The 20,720-nt window shown below is 60.0% G+C and overlaps 2 protein-coding genes and 1 long non-coding RNA gene across 13 annotated transcripts in view; 2 read left to right on the plus strand and 1 right to left on the minus strand.

Annotated features, from left to right (window-relative positions):
* The window catches only part of FADS3 (fatty acid desaturase 3), a 227,842-nt gene that overhangs the window by 177,136 nt on the left and 29,986 nt on the right, over positions 1–20,720 (plus strand). The gene's annotated exons all lie outside the window — the stretch shown is intronic.
* MYRF (myelin regulatory factor) overlaps positions 1–20,720 on the minus strand; it is a 35,982-nt gene that overhangs the window by 11,251 nt on the left and 4,011 nt on the right. For 8 of the 10 annotated variants that reach the window (XM_054524258.1, XM_054524257.1, XM_054524251.1 and 5 more), the window contains exons 1-6: positions 5,491–5,914; positions 5,289–5,412; positions 3,059–3,254; positions 1,062–1,138; positions 763–873; positions 319–409 (exon numbers count right to left, since the gene is read on the minus strand). In XM_054524258.1, the coding sequence (XP_054380233.1) occupies positions 319–409; positions 763–873; positions 1,062–1,138; positions 3,059–3,254; positions 5,289–5,412; positions 5,491–5,908 (1,017 nt within the window). In that variant the 5' untranslated portion in view covers positions 5,909–5,914. Of the gene's footprint in view, positions 1–318; positions 410–762; positions 874–1,061; positions 1,139–3,058; positions 3,255–5,288; positions 5,413–5,490; positions 5,915–6,729; positions 7,010–7,933; positions 7,996–11,012; positions 11,277–11,521; positions 11,610–20,720 lie in introns of those variants that run through there. The other 2 variants (XM_024255813.2, XM_054524249.1) reach the window with 1 other exon arrangement.
* On the plus strand, positions 107–6,064 carry LOC129048586 (uncharacterized). Of its 2 annotated transcripts, none has more exons than XR_008511027.2 (3): positions 107–248; positions 3,074–3,242; positions 5,828–6,064. It is a non-coding gene; the product is annotated as an uncharacterized LOC129048586 (long non-coding RNA). The 2 variants fall into 2 exon arrangements; XR_010141721.1 differs by having other exon boundaries at positions 3,074–3,238; positions 5,828–5,842.

The following is a 20,720-nucleotide window of genomic DNA, read 5'->3' on the forward strand; positions in this document are numbered from 1 at the left end:
GGGAACTCCACAGCAGCCCCTCCCCTTCCAGCCAGAGTTTCTCACTGCACCAAGCCCAACTTGAACTGTCCCTCCCATTGTGACGACTTTTTGTCACTTGTGGGATCCCAGAAGCTACCAGGTCTTTGTCCACCTCCCTGCTTTACTGTGGAGACCCTGCAGCCCAGAGAGGGTGGGAGCCTTGCCCAAGGCCACACAGCCAGTGCCTAGCAGGATGAGCATACCCACTCCTGACTCTCAGTACCCAGGTACTTCTGCTTGCTGTTTCTCCCAGTCCTGGGGAGGGCTGTCTACACCCTGGGAGGAGGTGGCCCTCACCCGCACGATGATGCGCTCTGAGATCTGGGCGGCCAGCGTGTAGTTCTGGTTCTGTGCATGAGCCTGGAGGGCCACCACCAGCATGAAGTACCTGGGACACACAGGGGTCTCAGAAGTACTCAGGGCCTGCCCTCTCCCCAGGGCCACCCTTTGCCTGGCCAGATGCATGTTCATCTCAGTCCATCCTACAGAGGAGGAACCCGAGCCTCCACCAGGGGGCAGAAATTCCCCAGGGCCCACGGCAAGAAGCCAGGGCTGTTTCTCAACCCAGAAGCCAGGCTTCTGCTCTTCCCATCCTTAAGTCAATGAAGGGCTCTAAATCTCAGGTCTCTCGTCTGTGAAATGGCTCAGCCTGTAGAACTCTGTGCCTGGTGTGCCGCACAGGGCGGTGTCTTCCTGCCTCAGAAATGGAGGGGCTCTGGGGCAGGGCCCCCACCTGCTCACCTCTGGTCGGGGTTGGGCTTGCCCTTCTTACGCATGTTGTTAGCGGTGGTCTCGCTGAAGTGCAGCCGCCCCACAGTCACCTTCGTGACCTGCTCAGGGGGCAGACTGACCCTGCAGAGGAGAGGCAGGGTGCTCAGGGGGCAGAGAGGGAGGCTGCAAGAGCCACGCCGCTGAGGGGCACCCAGGCCAGCAATGTAGGCGAGGCAGACACCCTGGGTACCTCCCTGGCCCCTCCATTCCCAAGCCAGCTTTAGTGTGGACCCTTCTAGGTACCACCCCCAACACGGTCAGACACTCACGTGACCGGGTTGAAGGGCCGCTTGCTCCGGTCTGACTGGGACTGCTCGATGTTAATGGACTGGTTCAGGGCCTCCAGCTGTGGGGAGTGAAGCCAGTGGCACCTCGGGACAGGGCTACCCAGCTGGTCCTGCCCTCCTGCCCCCTCTCAGCCAGGCCTGGCCCAGCTAGAGCTCACCAGGAAACAGGGTAGCACCCAGCCCTCAGCCGCGATTCCCACAAGCTCAGATGCCTTCTGCATGGTCGCACTCCCCACACCCTACTTCACACCCACACCCTCCTCACCCCCTCACAGCATACCACTCCCCCAACTTCTGCACAGCTACGCATGCACAGCCACTCCCCAAACACCCACACCCCCATTCCACACCCACACGCTCCCCCCACCTCTGCATGTATGCACTCACACACAGACACACACATACACTCACAGCCCCACCCTCCCTCATGTCCATACCCACACACCTCACAGCAGCCTCCAAGCCCATCCACTTGCACCCAGGCCCACTCACTCCCCAGATCCTCTCCATACCCACGTCTCCTCTACTCCTCCATGTGCACTGGGAGAGCCATGCCAAGGTACCATGCCTGGCTCACTCATGACACAGACATGTGTCATGTCGGCTGTGACAAGCCGACAGACCCAGCCATGCCCCAGGGAGCTCATAGACTCAAAATCAGCCACTACTGGGGTTGTGCTGTGGTGCCTCCCAATGGGTCTCAGGGGAGGGGCCCCTGGGGAGGGGACCAACATGGAGTCTGCCTGGAGAGGAGGGATGGGTGTTGGGAAGGGCATCCAAGGCAAAGGGAGCCTCAGGGTGGAGGGCAGGGGCTGCGATGGTACCACAAGTGGCAGAGCTGGAGCGGAGGGCAGGGCCCCCAAGGCCCCCGTGGCGCAGCTTGGAAGCTGGGGCTTTGCTGGGAGGACACTGGGGGCCTTGGAAGGATAGGGAATGCCGTGGTCCCCTGAGTCTCAAGTGGGGCAGGAGTTGGAGGTCCCAGCTGCCGTGGACATTCCAACAAGGAAGGGAGGTAACCCAGACCAGGGGATGGACAGGAAAGAGTTGAGGACCGGACCAGGTAGAGGGACCTTCCAGGGCAATAGCAAGGCCAGATGCATGATGAGGTTGGGGAAAGAGGGCCCTGACCCAGATTTGTGGCTCAGGTAACCAAGGCCCTGCGCCCATTCCCTGAGAGGGGAGCCCAGGGCGGGAGACAAGTGTGCAGGGAGTTTAGTTTGGGACCTGGAGCTGAGGCACCTGGTAGAGGGCTCAGGAGATGGGTCTTGACTGGGGTTGCAGACTTGGGAATCACAGGCTGCAGCAGGAAACGGGGCGAGAGGGAGGCAGGGAGGCAGGGAGGCAGGGTAAGGTGCCCAACGAGAGGGAAGCAGGCTGAGGAGTCTAACGTTTAAGGGGCAAGCACAGGGCAAAAGGGAGGCAGGGAGGCAGGTTGAGCAGCCCAACAAGAGGGAGGCAGGCGCAGAGCGATGGGGAGGCAGGCTGAGGGGCAGGCACAGGGAGAAAAGGCGGGAGGGCGGGGTGGCATTGGCAGGGTGGGATCTAGTTTACACACACATACACACACACACACACACACACACACGCTTGCTTTTTTTTTTTTTTTTTTTTTTTGAGATGAAGTCTCGCTCTGTTGCCAGGCTGGAGTGGAGTGCAGTGGCGTGATCTCAGCCCCCTACAACCTCCACGTCCCGGGTTCAAAGGATTTTCCTGCCTGCCTCAGCCTCCCAAGTAGCTGAGATTACAGGCCCGTACCACCACGCCTGGCTAATTTTTGTATTTTTAGTAGAGATAGGGTTTCACCATGTTGGCCAGGCTGGTCTTGAACTCCTGACCTCAAGTGATCTGCCTGACTCCCAAAGTGCTGGGATTACAGGCGCGAGCCACAGCACCCAGCCAACCCTTGCTTTTTCTGGGGTCTTTCAGTGCCCCCCAAAGGGCCCTCCTGCCCTCCCTTCCTTGCTGAGCCCCAAACTTGCCTTCACTCCGTGCAGCTTCAGATAGAAGCAGTCGAGGGGCTTGAGGCCCTCGGGCGTCTTGACGTACTTGGGCTCGCCCAGCATGCCGATGTACACCGTCACCTGGAAGTGGTTCTTCTTCTGGCACACAAAGGCGTCATCGCCCACCGAAAAGTTGAAGCCCTTGTCCGCGTCCACGCGGTAGGTGAGCATGGGCCTGGGGGGCGGGTGAGGGCACTCCCCTGAGGCCCCAGAGCCGGGCCTGGAACATAGGTTCCTCCCACCTGCTGGGTTCCCAAACCATTTCCCACCCCACACCCCTGCATCCTCGAACCACCAATGCGGCTGCCCCCACTCCTGAGAAATGGAAACTGAGTCCCGGAGAGGATTCTAGTGCAGGGCTGCAAACTCCTCAGACAACATTCTCTCCTCTACCCCATGCCTTAGGCCACCGCCCTGCCCTGGTGATGGGGGAAGCAGGGCCAGACCCTGAGGCCCACCAGACGGGAGGGAACTCCTGAGCAGGGGAGGGCTTGACTGCCCTCCCCACACTTGGCTCCTTCCCAGAAGGCTGCCTGAAGCCCCCTCACTCACCCGAGAGGGACTGTGTCTGCAGAGCCTCACAGAGCCTGACAGTTAGTTGCCCTGGAAACGGTGGAACCAGGCGCCTGCTCTGCTGCAGACCCAGCCCCTGCCCACCGGCTTGCTCAAGCCCCCAGATGCCCTCATTCCCACTCCCTCCTCATTCCTACTCCCTCCGTCTGCCGGGGGAGGGAAGGGGCACTCCTGGATTCCCCCTCAGACTCAGCCTCAGTTTGCCCATCTGTTGCTGGGTTTAGTGTCCCATGTTTGGCCCCTTTGGGACACCTCTAGTTGACAGTAAAAAGAGCAACTGGGCCAGGTGCGGTGGCTCACGCCTGTAATCCCAGCACTTTGGGAGGCCGAGGCAGGCAGATCACGAGGTCAAGAGTTTGAGACCAGCCTGGCCAACACGGTGAAACCCCGCCTCTACTAAAAATATAAAAATCAGCCGCCTGTAGTCCCAGCTACTTGGGAGGCTGAGAGGCAGGAGAATCACTTGAATCCAGGAGGCGGAGGTTGCAGTGAGCCAAGATCATGCCATTGCACTCCAGCCTGGGCAACAGAGCAAGACCCTGTCTCAAAAAAAAAAAAAAAAAAAAAAAAGAGCAACTGTTGGCCTGTTGCTCTAACTGAGAGTGTTAGCGCACCCTCACTCAGGTCCCCAGGCACAAGAGTGGTCACAAGAGTGCCCAGTGCTGGCCTGGAGGAAGCTGAGCAGGAAGAATGCTTCCAAACTTGTGGGTAGAGGCCTCTGGGCCTGGCCAGTGTTGCCAAAGGCCTGGGCTCACCACCTCTTCCCTCCCGGAGCTCCACCCACCTGCCTGACCTAGCAAAGCACCCAGGAAGTGCCTGGGCCACTTCTGGGGCTGCAGCTGCCAAGCTTCCTGGCCTTGGGGCCTGGGGTGGCAAGGGTGGCCCAAAGAGTATGGGAGTAAGAGTAGGGGGCTCCCCCCCATGCCAGGGAGGCTGGAGTGCCATATGACTGCACCCCCACCAGGCAGGACTTCATGGGACTCTTCAGCCACTCCAGCAGCCAGACGCCCCCAGCCCTGGGGCTGCTGGCTAAGAATTCCCCCAAAGCCTGGAGCACCCAGCTCCATGCAGCTGGTCTAATCCACTGGCCCAGGCCTGGCAATATCCGCAGTTACCCTGTCACCCGCCCACTGGCCTTCTGGGGGGAGCCGGAGGAGTGGTCCCCACAGGGCTCCCAGCCTGAGGCCTGGAAAGATGGAGCCATCTGGGTGTTGAGGGGGCACTTGGAATGCTCGGGCAGCCTCTGACCTGATCCTCCCCAGCCCCAACTCCCTCCCTCTAGGGAGGGGGCTGCCAGGAGGGCCCAGCTTGGGCTCAGCTTCCGGCTACCTTCCTGGAATGCAGAGGGAGGAGGTGGGGAAGGAGGAGCCGGGGGAAAAAACACCCATCTGCCCACTTCTCCCTGACTTGGTTCCCAGCTGCCCCTCCCTGGCAGTCATCACGTTCTCAGGGAGGCCTGGGGCTGGCCTAGGAGTCAGGAGCCCTGAGTGCCAGTCCTGGCTCTTCCCTGAGCCTGTTTGCTCTTCTGTGAAATGAGTGCTCCCAGGCCCTGCTCCAGGACCTTGATGGGGTCCTGGGCTGGGGCGTCCCAAGATGGGGTGGCCTGGAGGAGTGGGGAATGTCGTAGGGCACTCACAGCTCCTTGTAGTTAGCATCGTACAGGGTCGCCCACTTGTTCTGCTGATGGGGCTGCCACTTGATGGACTGGTAGTTGGGGTCCAGGTAGGAGCCACTGAGGCTGTCACTGTCCTGCAGGAGGCCTGGAGGGAGGGAACGCCCATGTGGGCCCTGCACCTTGGGTCCCACACCCCACCTTGAAGAGTTGGCCAGCTATGTACCTGGGGAGGGGGCACCTGGCGGGTGCCAAGGTGGTGTCTGGACACGGGCAATGCTGAGAGGCAAGGAACCAGGGCCCGGGGAGAGCGGACCTTGGGGAGGCCAGGGTGGCGATGGGGCTCGAGTGGGGTGCAGAGGCAGAGCTGTCACGGTCCCGGGCTCCTGTTTGATCATTCCATTCAGCATCTGGGCATTGAGGGTGCTGGGGGGGGATTCGGAGTGCTTCCTCTTCTTGGAGGGGTGTGTGGGGAGCCTGGGGAAACAGAAGTGTGCACCGTGGGGGCTGACTCTCCCCGAGCCCCTCCCACTGGGTAGTGTCCACCTCTCTCCCCTCTCTAGCCTGTTTGGGCCAGGATATGCCCCGCCCAGAGGACACCTCCTGCAGGAAGCCCTCAGGCTTTGCCTCCTCCTACTCCCCATTGCTCCGTGCTGTCATTTTCTGCTTCCATCACTCTTCACTTCCCCCAGACTGTGGACAGAAGCCACACCTGACTTGGTGTCTCCATCATGCCCAGCAACAGGGCTGGCTCACAGAATCACAGCAATCGCTTGAGGAATGAATGAGTTTGTCCCTGCCTGCAGTGTCACACTCAAGGTCACCCTTTATAGTGGGGGCTCTATGGAGAGCAGGCCCTGTGATCGGAAACAAGCCACAGAGGGCCTGGGCCACAAAAACCAGGGAAGGGGAGCTTCCTGGGGTGGGGAGTTTAAAGGGGACTGCACCGCACTCCTTCCCCTTCTGGTTTACAAAATGTTTTGACAGCAGAACCTTCCTTTGAACTAAACCTTTCATGGAATCTCCACATGTAAAACAGATGAAAAGACAATCATGCAGGTTGAGTCAGAGTGGGGGGCTTGGGTCTAGGAAGAAGACTCCTCAGAAACCTGAGGGTTCCATGAGACAGCTGCAAAATCACTGGGGTCTGGGTAAGAGCACAGCCCCAGGCCCAGTCCTGGCTCTGCCCCTGGCTCATGATCTGGGCGGGACATTTCCCCCATCAGAACCTCAGTTTACCTACCTGTGCCCACTAGATAAGGTAGTTGTGAGCAATTAGCCATGGCTGTAAACCCCTCAAGGTATTGCTGGGTAAACATGTGTAAATATGTTGACCCCCATCTGCCCTACAGAGCCTTCTGCCCTCCCTGGGTGCCTCCCGGTCCCTACCTCCCTCTCTGGCCTGCCCACCCTGGTCCCTGCACCCCACCTTCCCACCCCAGGGAGCCAGCCACCCACGTCTTACTCAGCTCCGTGCTGCTGCAGGAGCTGGTGCAGCATCTGGGACTGCTGGGTGTGGTGAAGATCAGTGGGCACCAGCCCCTGTCCCATGGCAGCGTAGGGGGGGATCGGGGGCTCGGCCTTCATGTACAGATCCCGCTGCAGGACAGGGTAGTGAGGTGGGGGTGGTGGGGGTGGCGGGGGGCCTGGCAAGTGGGCTGGAGGTGGGGGCGGATGCTCCAGGCGGGAGGGCACTCCCACGTGGCACAGCGTCTCAGGGGTTATCGTGCGCAGGAGATGGGGCTCTGCAGGAGAGATGGGGGAGCGGGCATCTGAGACCAACCTCACTCAGGCTCCTGGGCACCGTCCTCCCCAAGGCAGAGTCTCCTGCTTCCACCCCGTCCTGAGCCAAGCCCGGGGGCTGCCCCCCACCTACCCTAGGTGGGAGGGCTGTTGGTCAGCCACCTACTAGAGGCCTGGGCAGGGAGGCGCAAACCTGCCCAAGGAGGGGCAGCCTTTCACCTCATCCTAGCCACCTCCTGCCCCCAGGCTGGGCCAGGAGAATCCAAGCCAGATCTAAAGGTCCCCCTCAGTCCCCATCTCCTCTGAGGCCTGCTCCTCCTCTGGGCCTCAGGAAGGCATCTCCGGAGACCCCCAGCCCAGGCCTGCCCAGTGCTCCCCCCTCCGGCAGGCAGCCCCTCTTCTGGGCTCTCAGGGGCCAGCCCCCCAGCCTGAGCGGGGAGGCCCCAGCTCCCTTTGTTCCCCAGGAGGCATTCCAGGGATGTTTTTGGTAAGATAAACAGAACTCTTGACCCCAATCCGGACTGCGGGGAGCCTGCTCCCGCGGTGGTTCTGCTCTTGGCCACCTGGGGGCCAGGGCACCCCTGAGCACCCTCTAAGGTGAGGTGGGCCCGGCCTGGGAAGCCTGCGCCCAGGCTGCACCCACGGCCTTCCCCAGCCACCCACTTACCGCCGAAGGGTGCGTCCATGATGGCGCAGGCGGGCAGGCGGGTGGCATCACCGCGGGGATACTTGCTCAGAGGCAGGGCCAGGCTCCCCACCCGCCCGTGGGGAAACAATAGCCAAGCGCCAGGGAGTATTTGACCAGCGATAATCTCGGCCCGTTGGGCAGCCGCTGGCCCCCTCCCTCCTCCCCTACCTCCCTGATAAGGCCGCCCCAACCACTTGCCCAAACCCTGGAGCAGGAGGGCGGTGCCCGCTGGACTCACCATTCACCTGCTGGGGGGAGTAGGCCTCGGAGCCCGAGTCTGGGGGAGAGTCCGGCAGTGTGCTGCGAGAGCCAGGGGAAGGGGCCGGGGGGTGAGCAGCTGAGCCTCTGCCTTCCAGCTGGGCAGCTCCTCTGCGTGGTAGGGTCCCACAGCCCCCCCAGAAGCTGGGGACACTGAGGTTTCGTCACATCCACCCTTAGGGGCATTTCTCTGCACCATCCACATTGGGGTGCTTGGCAGGGCCTGGGGCCGAATTGTGGGTAGGGGACCACCCAGGATCCCCTCAGACCTACAGGGCATTTGGGGGGCAGTTACTAGTGTCCTTGATGATGGCACAGGGACTCAAAGACTCCCGCCCCAGACCGAGGGCCAGGCCTTCTTCTCTCTTCCTGCACCCACTAAGCCCCACAGCTTCCTGGAAACGCAGGGCCCTAGGGGGCTGGGCCTCAGGGCATTCAGCAGGTCATGGGGGGCTGCCCCACCAGAGGCAGGTGTGGACTGGGAAGGGAGCCAGCACCACTGGGCCTGGGTTTATTTTTTTCTTGCAGGTTTCACTTTTATCAGTGTTCAGGAAAAAGAACAAACTCAGCCCAAGAGGTCAACACGTCCTGCGTGAACCCTGTGCTCACCCAGCAAGTGGAAGGCTGTGGCCATATGGGATCCAGCTCTTTGGCCATCCCTGGTCCCCACATCTGGAGCAACTCCCCATTCCCGTGCCCAGGGAACTGCCAGAGAGGGCATGGCCCTGTTGTGGACACAGCCCCGGGGCTGGCTCCAGAGTCCACCTGCATCCCTGTGCCAGCCACCCACCCACCCACCTTCGGGGCCTCATGTAGAGACCTATACAATGATTCAAGAACACAGACCCTGCACGTTTTATGTGAATAATACAAAAACGTGTATGGGGACTCAAATCCATACTCCTCGCCACAGCCTCAGGCCCCCTGGGCTGCCACTCCGTCCCGCGCTTCCCTGACAATGGCCGGGCCTTCTGTAATGTGTTAAGGTCTTTCACACCCTGCAGTCCCTGTAGTCGCATGCCCCAAGCCCACAGCACCTTGTGTTCTCTCCTCTTAAGTTCCTCTGGCATCTGATTATTCCTCTACTTGGAGATGTATTCGTGAATACCTCTCCCCAGTTAGGCTTTAGGAGCCACTGCAGAGCCGTGTGTCTGTTTTTTTTGTTTTTTGTTTTTTGTTTTTTGAGAGAGAGTCTCACTCTGTCACCCAGGCTGGAGTCCAGTGGCACAATCACCGCTCACTGTAATCTCCACCTCCCAGGTTCAAGCGATTCTTGTGCCTCAGCCTCCCAAGTAGCTGGGATTACAGGCATGCGCCACCACACCCGACTAATTTTTGTATTTTTAGTACAGACGGGGTTTCACCATGTTGCCCAGGCCGGTCTCAAACTCCAGGCCTCAAGTGATCTGCCCACCTCAGCCTGCCAAAGTGCTGGGATTACAGGCATGAGCCACCGCACCTGGCCTTTTTTTTTTTTTTTGAGGCAGGGTCTTACTCTGCCCCTAGCAGTGGCATGATCACAGCTCACTGTAGCCTCGACCTCCCTGGCTCAAACTATTCTCTCACCTCAGCCTGTTGAGTAGCTGGGACTATAGGCACACGCCACCACACCTAGCTAATTTTTGTATTTTTTGTAGAGATGGGGTTTCATCGTGTTGCAGGCTGCTCTTGAACTCCTGGGCTCAAGCAATCTGCCCACCTTGGCCTTCCAAAGTGCTGGGATTACAGGTGTGTGCCACCACACCCAGCCTCGTGTCTGTCTTGTTTATCACCTAGACCCAGGCCTGGCCCTGGGTCCCTCCCTGGAGTGGCCCTGGCCACAGAGTCCCTGTGTGGCTCTGGACAAGCCCCTTTCCCTCTCTGAGCCTCAGTGTGCCATTAAAATCCTGACGGGAGCAGTGGCCAGGGCTCCTTGTGGGGTCTCCCAGGAGCTGGATACCCAGGAAGGCTGATGAGCTCACGCAATCATAGGCACATGATACAGCAGCGGGCACCAGCAGGCGCTTACCAAATGTTAGTTCTCCTCCCTCTGCCCCCAGGGGCCTGTAGTTTAGGAACAGCCTCACAGCCTCAAGCAAACAGTTTGCCTTCTGCAGCAAAGGTTCACCCCTGGCACCCCAAGCCTGGCCTCCACTCCCTTCTCCCCAGAAGCCAGGGAGCTCAGGAAGCACGGTCAGCCATGTGTCCGTGGCCACCATGCACCCAGGGTGTCCTCTGTGCCCTTGCTTGCTTCCCACGATAATCTTGAGGGGTAAGCATTTGAGGGCTCACTCCACAGAAGAAACTGAGGCCATGGGTTACCGAGGCAGAGGGTTGATAAATGGGGAAGCTGAAGTTGGAGCCAGGCTGTCTGAACACAGAGTTCATGCACCTAGTGTTTTAATGCTCTTCCACCTAGAGACAGGGGCCCCTACATTTGCCCTGAGCTCCCCTGCAGACCCACGCTGTGAGCATGTGCCCCAGGGGCTGCCCTGCAGTCTGGCTGGCCGGGTGGCTGCCTGGAACCTTTGGTCAAAGCCAGGCCTAAGGTTCAGCCCTGGGTCAGGCCCCTGGTGTGGACTCCTCAGAAAGACGGGAGGAAAGGCCTGGGTTCTGGGCCCCATGAGGCTTGCTTGGGTAGGGGGAACTGAGGTGCTACATCTGAGCCATGGGCCAGCTCCTGTGGCCACAGTACACGTCAGCTGGATGCGTGAGTGGGTGGGCTCGGCGCGCGTGCAAGGGTATGCAGGTGTTCCCATGAAGGTAAACAGTCACAGCCTCCAGTCCCGCTGCCTCCTGTCCACTCTCCACGCAGCGTCAAGATTTTTCTAGCACTTACGTCAGCCCTCATCACTCCCCTGCTTAGAAGCTTCGTGGCTGCCCTCTGCCTCAGAACAAAGCCCAGGCGTCCCCCCGTTGGCCTGGACTCATCCTCCCTTCCCTCACCTGCCCACGCACAGCCAGTCACCCAGCCCATCCCACGCCAGGCCAGTGTCTAGCACCTCCCAGGTCACGGCCACAGCCCTGCTCCCTGCCTGCCCCTATGCCGCTGTATCCCCCTACTCCCTGCCCTCACTCACCCTGGGGCATAGGGAGCCTTGGGCTCGGCCTTGATGGGGGGCCCGGCGCCCCCCGGGAAGGGCTTGGGGGCAGCGCCCATGCCGTTGTTGTTGTTGCAGTTCAGCGGGGCGCCGTAGCTCGGGGGTGGGAGGGGACCATGGCGCCCCGGGGAGGGTCCACCCCCAGGGGGGCTCAGGTGGTGGACCCCGCTGGAGCCGGGCATCGCGGGCTGCCCGTGGGAGTAGGAGGCCGAGCTGGCTGGAGCAGAGATGTCAGGGAAGCAGCTGCGGGGAAGGCGGGTGGCTCAGCTCCAGCCAGGACCCCAGCCCCAGCAGGGAAGTAGCCACCCCCTCCCCTCAGGGAATTATGGAGATTTCGGAGGAGTCAGTGGCTGGGAAGGGACGAGGAGCAGCTTTCAGAGGTGGGACCACAGCAGACCCCAGGTCCGGCCCTCAGACCTCCCTGGTGACAGAAGTGAGGCGAAGGGCTGGGGCTGGGCAGGTGCAGGCCAGGCGAGGGGGCCACTCACAGGTCAGAGGCATCCTCCTTGCTGATGTACTCCTCCAGGATGCTGGTGTCTATGTTGGAGGGCTCCAGGGCACCGTTGATGTCGTGGCCTGCAGGGCAGCAGAGGTGGGCTAGGGAAGGGGCCCAGCTCCCTGCAGACCCTGGGCTTCCGGGCCCAGCCCTCCATCCCTGCCCAGGCTGGCCCTCCAAAACAGATGCCCCTGCTCCTTCCCACCCAGGTATCCATGTGGGGGTCGGCTCTCACCCTCCACTGCCTGGCCCCCCTCCAGGAAGCACTGATAATGCCCCCCCATCCCACCACAAGGCCACCTTGAGTCTCAGAGGAGGAGAGGGGCCCAGGGCATGGATCTGGGTACAGAGAGGCTGATCCTGCCATGCCTCTTTCTAGCTGTGTAACAGTGAGCAAGTCTTTTCCACTCATCTGTCAAATGGGGTCACTGTGCCTCTGTCTTATGGGGTGCTGTGAGGCACAAATGAGGTGCTTACTGAGTCGAGAGCCCCGTGGATGCCCACTGCCCTCGATGGGATGGCTCGGGCCCAACAGGCACTGTCCTGCCCTGTCCTCCAGGGGTCAGTCCAGATGGCCCAGCTCCAGGCACGCAGGAGCACGAGGTCTGGCTGAGTGGGACCATATATCCTGGGGGCCCACAGGGCTGTGGGAGCCTTCTGCACCCAGGCCCTGGCCGCAGTGGAGAGTGGGGATCAGAATCAGGAGAGCTCCCTGCACCCTCATTGGATATGCCCATCACGCTCTGGGGCACAGGCTGGGGAACTTAGCCCCCTTTTTCCAGAGGAGGCAGAAGCCTAGAGAAGGAAGGGCTTGCCCCGGCCTCCCAGCAGGGAATGATGGCCGCCAGAGCTCCACTCCTCTGCCTGCCGCCCTCTCCTGGGCCCTCTGCGCTGGCCCCAGCCCCACCAAGGGGAGGGGCCCCTAGAGGAAAGGCAGCCAGGGCTCTTGGGCATCATGAGGGAGGACGGGGGAGGTGCCGGCCTTTCCCCTCCCAGGGTCACCTTGCAGGGGGAGCCAGAGGGCGGGGTGATAAGGGGGCTGACGTGGGAGATGCGTCAACCCCGATAATGGAGGACAGCCCCACCCACACGGCTGACCCAGGCTGGCCAGCCCCACTGAGGCAGGAGGGCCCCTCCCACAGGCCTCTGGAGCCTGAGTCTGGGGTCTGCCCTCTCCTGTTGAGCTCAGACAGGTCCAGGAGCAAATCCTGGCTCAGCCACTCCCTGCTGAGTGACCCTGGGCAGGTCACATGCACTCTCTGCGCCTCAGTCTCCTCATTCGTGCAATGGGGACATGTACAGCTATGGCTTCACGGGGCTGTTTTGAGTATGAAACGAGATGAGGTGTGTGAAGTGCCGGCCACTTAGTGGGTGCTGGGCAGTCGGAATAGCCGTCCTCACTTCCCAGCCCCAGAGCCCTGGGGTCCCCGGGAGCCCCCCGCCCAGGCCCCTCCCTGGCCTCAGCCGGCATTTCAAGAATGCTGAGCCCCGCTTAGGTGATTAATGAGCGGCTAAGCCCTCCTAGGAGTCACGCGCTGCCTGCGACAGGCCAGGGCCCTCCTGCTGACCCCCACCCCCAGCTCGCCCAGCTAGGAACAAGGGACACCCACCAGGCACCACCAATGGCCTTCCAGGGCGGTGTGGCCGGGGCAAGAGCAGCTTCTCGAGCTGGGCGTGGCCAGTCTGCCTGCCTGGGTTCCAGGACCCTGCCTCTGCTCAGGCCCCACCCTGCCGTAACCACGGGTCCCATTTATTGAGTGCCTACTGTGTGCCAGGCACTTTGTGAGTCAAATATATTAATAATCACAGGAGTTTCTTTACTTTTTTTTTTTTTTTTGAGACGGAGTCTTGCTTGGTCTCCCAGGCTAGAGTGCAGTGGTGCAATCTTGCTTCACTACAACCTCCACCTCCCAGGTTCCAGCGATTCTCTTACCTCAGCCTCCCAAGTAGCTGGGATTACAGGCGCCCGCCACCACATATGGCTAATTTTTTGTATTTTTAGTAGAGATGGGGTTTCACCATGTTGGCCAGGCTGGTCTCGAACTCCTGACCTCAGGTGATCTGCCCGCCTCAGCCTCCCAAAGTGCTGGGATTACAGGCTTAAGCCACCGCGCCCGGCCTAATCACAGGAGTTTCTTATGCGCAAGGCATCCTGCAGGCTCTTCCCCTGCGGTGTGTCACTCAATCCTCCCAGCCCAGAATGCTGACCGTGACAGAGACAGTGACTTGACAGTGGCTCATAGTGAGTATCTCCCAGTGCTTCTTAACTCATCATGGTTATGATGACAAAGACAGTGGCGGTGACAGTGACTGCAGCTCACACTGACTGCCTACCAGGCCAGGGACGATTCTAAGTGCTTTATGCATTTTCCCTCTCTAAACAGTGGGGATGTTCAGACAGGTAACATAATCACCATCCCCACTGTTCAGAGAGGTCAAGTCTCCTACCCAAGGCAACACAGCAAGGAGGAATCCAACCAGGTGCAGAGGCCTGACTCCAAGGGGGAGAGTGTGGCTGGCGGTTGCTGTGCCTTCCCCACCCCACCTGGAGCGTCGCCCCCCACCCTGGCCGCTGAAGCTGCAAGTTTTTGAGCCTGAACTTGGAATCTACGGGGAATGATGGGCTGATGCAGTCATGGTGTTGCTATTTATAACAGACCCAGCCCCCTCCTCTCCTGGCCAGGAGCACTCCTAATCGCCCCTAATCCTCCTGTCCACCTCCCTCGGGATAGGGGGCCTCAGGCAGAGGCATCCTGGGAGACCCTAACGAGAACCAGATGTGCTTTGGGGGAGGAGGGACCCTCCCGTGCCAGGGTCCGGGCGGACGGAGGATGGAGGAAGGAGGTGGGAGGAGGGAGCTGATGGGGCAGCGTTGGGGGGAGGCCAGTGGGTGGGGAAGAAGTTTGAGGGTTGGGGGCTCGGAGGGCCTCCTGAGGAACGCTGACCCCACACCTCCTCCTGGAAGCCCTGGAGGCCGCGTCGTCTCTTCCCCACGCCGCTCGGCCCCCAGCCCGCCCACGAACCACACTGGAGATTTCTAACAGACATTCCAGGTGGACAAGACAAGGGTGGGGGCTTGCCAAAGCCCAGGGATTGCTGAGGCTGGGATAGAGCCCCCAAGAACCCCGGACGGGGGCAGGGTCCCATGGGCACACTCTTGGGAGCGCCCCTCCCCACTGCTCCCAAAAGAGCCCCAGAACATCACTGGAGCCCAACCAGAGGTACCTGCCAGGCAGAAAGCGGAATATGGGCCATATGGCTCATTCTGATCCTCAAGACCTCTCTGAGAGAAGGGAAGCCGGGCCCGCCAGAGGCTGCCCGAGGCTGCCCAGGGCCCAATAACCCAAAAACAGCAGCATGAGCTCACAAACCAGCATCTCTGTCCTTCCCTTCTCAAACCCTTCAACAACTTCCCACTGCTGGGGAGAAATCCGGAGCCCTCTGGCAGTCCAAGGCCTGACATGGTCCCCTGCCTGCCCCCGACAGCCTTTTCTCCTTCCCCAGGTCCTCTGCCTCCCCTCCTCTCCGTGGTCGGCCCTTGCCTCCTTTCCATCCCGCATCAAGGCCTTCGCACATGCCATTCCATGCTGTTCCCTAAGCCTGAGAAAGCCGGGTCCTATTCAGGCTTTAGGTTTTGTCTTAAATGTAAATTCCCCCAAGAGGCCATCTCTGACTCTCCCATTCTGTTTAGCACGGGATGGGCAGGGGCGTTGTAATTCCTCATCAGCTCTTCACCTTCCCGCCTACACACACCCCGCTGGGCAGGATGAGTGTCTGTCCACCACCCGCTCACCACCACGCCCAGTGGCCACTCTGTACCCAACCCTGTGCCATGTGCTTTACACGACTCATATTGAATTCTCATCCCAACCCTACAAGGTAGGTGATTTTCTTTTTCTTCATTTTATAGATGAGGAAACTGAGGCTCAGAAAGGATGGGCATGTGCCCATAGCTTACGGGGCAGGCGCTGGGCAATGAGCGCTGTCCTGTTCTGTCTCTCTGGGATATAGTATCCCAGCACACAGCAGGCACCCAGGAAATGTTCACGGAGTGAACCAAGTGGCCAGCGAGGGACCTCGGCCAGGCCATGCTGTGGCCAGGGCTGAGGCTACCTGGGGCCCCTCCAGGTCCTGCCCCTGCCCTGCTGAGCTGTGTGCCTCAGCTGCTCCTCATTAATTAGGCCCTTTATTACCTGCCTGGAACAGGAACCAGACACTGCCCCTTCCCAGGCAGGCTGCGATCCAGACTATGGGAAGGCAGCCCCCTCCCCTCAGCTCCGCTCTTCTCTCCTCGTCTCCTTAAGGCCACCCAGCTGGCCAGGAAAGGAACGGAGGGCACCCAAGCCAGGTGCAGGATGAGAGCAGGCAGGGGCCCAGGTGGTCCCTCCACCCAGGACCCCTCCCTTCCGCCCCTCCTTGTGCTCATGTGCCCCCCCCCACCCCCCACCAGCTGTGGCTGTTGGCTGAGTCTCGGCCATTGTCCCGGGGAACGGGGGAGGGTGGGGACATGGCACAGTGGGAGGCTTGTGCCCTGCCCACCCCCTCCCCTGCCCCGTCAATGGGGCACTTGTCAATTCATGCCCCAAACATGGCGGAAATCCCGTCAGCCACGTGGCTGTGGGTAGGGTGGGCCGGGGCCCGAGGATGCCGGCCAGGCTTGGTGGATCTGAACCTGGGGTGCAGAGGACACCAGGGCCCAGGCCTATTTCCGAGAACCCCAGTAGCTCTGAGTGTCCACTCGGGGCATCTGAACCTGAGGGCTGCCCTAGCTTCAGGCAGCAGCTGAGGACCAGGGTGGTAGCAGTCAAGGGACAGCCCACCTGGGCACAACCATGATGCCCAGAGAGACCTCCAGAGTCAAAGGGGCCTGGTTTCTAATGTGGACTTCCCACTTCGTTAATGAGGGCTGTGACCCTCAGCAAGTGACCTGAGCCCTGGCTTCCTTCTCCATCAGATGGAGCACGAATCTCTGCCATGGAGTGAGCCTTAAACGAGGTGACCCCCAGGAGGCCATTCCACAGTCAGGGTGAACCGCCCTGTTTCCATCTCTCTTGGGACTCCCATCTCCTTTCCTGCCCTCACGCCCCCGCCCAGGCTGTCCCCTCTCCCCCAGGCCTCTCCGCCTTGCTGCACACCTGCTCCAGAGCCTCCGAGGGACCTCCTCGCCTTCTCCTAAGTCCCTCTGAGGCATGGTCAGCACTCTGCTGCTATTCTTACACATGCACTGCACAGTCCAGCCTCCGGGCCTCGGTCCCAGCCATCCCTTCCAGTGGGCCAGCCTTCTGCGACTGCCTCCCTGCCTGCCCTGGCAGCCCCTCCCCATCGCCCCAATCACAGAGGGCCCCCAGTGCTGTGGCTCATCTCCCAACCAGTTTACATGGGGGCAAGGCACAGTGGGCCTCACCTCCTTTGGTTTGGGCTTTCTCTCTTTATTAATATGATCTATAGCCAGGCGCAGTGGCTCACACCTGTAATCCCAGCACTTTGGGAGGCCAAGGTGGGCAGATCACGAGGTCAGGAGTTCGAGACCAGCTTGATCAACATGGTGAAAACCTGTCTCTACTAAAAATACAAAAATTAGCCAGGCGTGGTGGCACTTGCCTGTAATCCCAGCTACTCAGGAGGCTGAGGCGGGAGAATCACTTGAACCCGGGAGGCGGAGGTTGCAGTGAGCCGAGATCATGCCACTACACTTCAGCCTGGGCGACAGAGCGAGACTGTCTCAAAAAAAAAAAAAAAAAAAAAATCTATAACTGCTAGCTGCCCTGCTTCAGACTTCAACTTGTGACCAGAACCTTCTTAGTCAAAATGCCTCAGGTCAGATGTTTGCTTGTGCAAGCAACCCTTTGCCTCTCTGCATCAAATCTCAGTTAGCTTGGGCCCAGCAGCCACACCTGACAAAGATGGGGCTCTTGAGCCGTTTTTCTATCAGGTTCTTCGATCTGAGTCACAGTAGTCTTTGTTCTCTCCCAGCTTCTTACCAGACATGCAGAAGAGCCCCCAAAGGCTGCCTACAGAGACCCCTCTCTTTTTTTACCTTTTTTTTTTGAGACAAAGTTTCACTCTGTTGCCCAGGCTGGAGTGCAGTGGCACAATCTTGGCTCACTGCAACTTCCGCCTCCTGAGTTCAAGTGATTCTCCCACCTCAGCCTCTCAACGAGCTGGGATTACAGGCACCTGCCGCCACGTCTGGCTAATTGTTGTATTTTTTGTAGAGATGGGATTTCACTATGTTGGCCAGGCTGGTCTCGAACTCCTGACCTCAGGTGATCCACCTGCCTCGGCCTCCCAAAGTGCTGGGATTACAGGCATGAGCCACTGGCCCAGCCGGACAACCCTCTCTTCTAGGAGACCCAGAATCTTTAGCCATCCTTGGGCTATGGCTACATCCACTCCAAGTCCCCAGGAAGCTGCCACCCTGTCCTCAGGTCAACACAAGGCTGAACTCACAGCTCCAAGATGCTCCAAAGCCAGGTCCAACAGCACCAAGGCCAGCGGCTGCGACCTGTTCCTACTCTCTCCCACAGGGACCAGGGCAGGCAGGCCACCAGGTGCCAGGTAGAGACCCTGAAGCTTGGGGTGGACACAGGTCTCCACCAGGGTCACCTGTGCCCATCTGTGCCTACACACCAGTGTGGCCCCATGCAGGCACACTGCCAACACACACACGTATACGTAATGGCACACCCCGCAGTCAGGTATCCACTGACATGCACATGATCACGTACCACATGCCCCCTACTCATGCATACACAGTACTGACACACACAGTGGCACGCCCCACACACATACCCACACACGTGCGCACACCAGCGTTCATCCGTGTGCCTTCATTCATTCAGCAGTTATTTACTGAGCACCTGTTATGTGTCAGGCAAGCATAGTGCCCAGCTTTGGGGCTACAGCAGTGAGCAAAAGAGACAAAAGCCTTGCCCACATGGAGCTGACATTCTAGGGAGCAGAGTCAGATGACGAGAGCAGCCAAATGCCTAGCATTCTAGAAGGTTCCAGATGGTGGGGACAGCCGGTGCAAAAGCCCTAAGGTACGAGCATGCCTGTGCATGTTCACACCTCAGCACACTTCACAGGTGTATATGCCAGGACACGCATGTACACAAATGCTCACTGACCCGACGGCAGGCCCAGGCCCACAGGCACAGCGTCACATGCGTGGGTTAGGTTAGTGGCCACCCAGGAAGAGCTCCCGCCTCCTCTTCTTCCCTCCAAGCCCCCTCCCCACCTGTTGTCAGACCCTCCCTAAGCAGCTCCGGCTGGAGCCAGGCCCCACTGAGTGAACTCAGTGTCACAGGCGCAACTTCCCTCCCTAAGGGCAGCCCCCTGCCTCCAAGCTAGCAGGGCAGGGGATGGGGATCCCCTTGCCCCAGCCATGGAGGGAGAACAGAGGGGAGTGAGGGAGGCCGGAGGGAGATATGATCCTCAAACTCCACAAAGGAGAGACAGAGGCTGTGGCTGTGCACTCTGGTGGCTGCACGGACCCGGGTCAGCTGGAGGGAGAACTTCCCTCACTGATGTGACCTGGGGCACAGGGAGGACAGAGTGTCCGGGAGCCCCCTCCATAATCTAGGCCTGCAGGGGGCTCCGGACCCAACTGTACTCCCCATCCAGGGGCTTTGCCCCCCCGCCTCACTCCAGGCCTTGGCACTCGTGGGGTCTAACTGCTCACGTCATGCAACCTTGACCATGTGAGTGAGGGCTCTGAGGTCTAGAGAGGTCAAGGAGGCTGCACGGACATCACCTGGCACGGCCACCCGTGCTGGAGCCACCCCTCAGCATGTCAGGAGGAGAGGCCCCTTCCCTGCCCACCCCAGGCTGGCACCCAGCTGGGACCCAGGCTCCAGTCCCAGCTCTGTTGTGGCCACCTTGAGGGAGCCTGACACATCATCGCCTTCCTCTCCTGCCTCACAGTCTCCCTCAGAAATGGGAGGCCATCACCCACGCTTCCACTGCACCCCAGGACTCCAGGAAGACAACGTGCAAAGAGCCTGGGTGCAGCAGATGAAGCCACAATACAGCCAAGCCCCTCCCTATTGCTGGCAGCAAGAACAGAACCCAAATCTCAGAGGGGGAGGTGGGGCGGGCCCACTGGATGTGCCAGGGACCAGGACCAGGCCACGCTGGGCCAGAGCTGTCACGGTGCAGGCCCTGTGCACAGAACCACAGAACACGCTCAACAAGCCCCCTAAGCTTAGGGGCACTGACCTACCCTGGGGACCAGTAATCTTCAAGGTAGGCCGCAGAACACCTGCCATGGACCAATGGAGTGTTCACCAGGCCAGGCACTATCTCACCTAATCACCCCAGAAACCCTGGGACGGAGGCCCTGCCATTACAACTGCATTCCCATTTTACAGATGAGAAAGCGGAGGCACAGCGGTGCCCTGATACGGCCAAGAGAAGGACTGTGGGTAAGCAGGAGAGCTAGGAACAGACCCCAGCTGCCCTCGCTGGCGAATGCACAGAACCATTACATCATCCCACCCCGAGACCCAACCAAGAGGTACCCACACCCCGTGGTAGCAGGGGCTGAAGGCCCGGAGATAGGAGAGGAGGCCCCACATACTCCAGCACCCAAGGCAATGAGAGAAACTGAGGCCCAGGAAGGTGCTAGGTCCGTGAGGAGGAAGGTGGCAAGGTAAGGCAGGCTGCCTGGGTAGGGCGGGGCCACCCAGTTAATGATTCAGTTAATAATTTCTGCTCCCAGTTCCTTATCAGGGAGGGCAAAGTCCAAGGGTGGCAGCCAATCAGCAGCTCTGCTGGGCTGTTACCCAGCAGCCTCTGCTGCCAGGGCCCTCTAGTCTGTAACCCCTTGGGAGTTGGTAAGTGGGGAGCCAGCCCCCCAGGAAAAGGCCATTCTGCCCTCAAATGCCCTCCTTGGCTCTACTTAAGACCCCAGGGAGCACTCTGTCCAGCCTTCCAGTCTCAGGAGAGTCCCTGAGACTAAAGGGTTAGTAACTGCCTGCTTCTCACCCCTGCACTGACCCCAGGCCCTCCAGAGAGGTGCTTTCTGGGGTGCGTCCCCCACCCCCGCCGCCTCTATTCACATACCCATTGTTGTCTCCATTGACCCTGAGAACACTTCCTGCCCACCCCCTACCCCTGCCCTGCACTGGGTGCTGGGGACATGGTGATGAGTCAGACCCCCCACTACCATTTCCTCCCCTGCCTGGGCT

Source organism: Pongo abelii, chromosome 9 (genome assembly GCF_028885655.2).
Source record: "Pongo abelii isolate AG06213 chromosome 9, NHGRI_mPonAbe1-v2.0_pri, whole genome shotgun sequence".
Lineage (NCBI taxonomy): Eukaryota > Metazoa > Chordata > Mammalia > Primates > Hominidae > Pongo > Pongo abelii.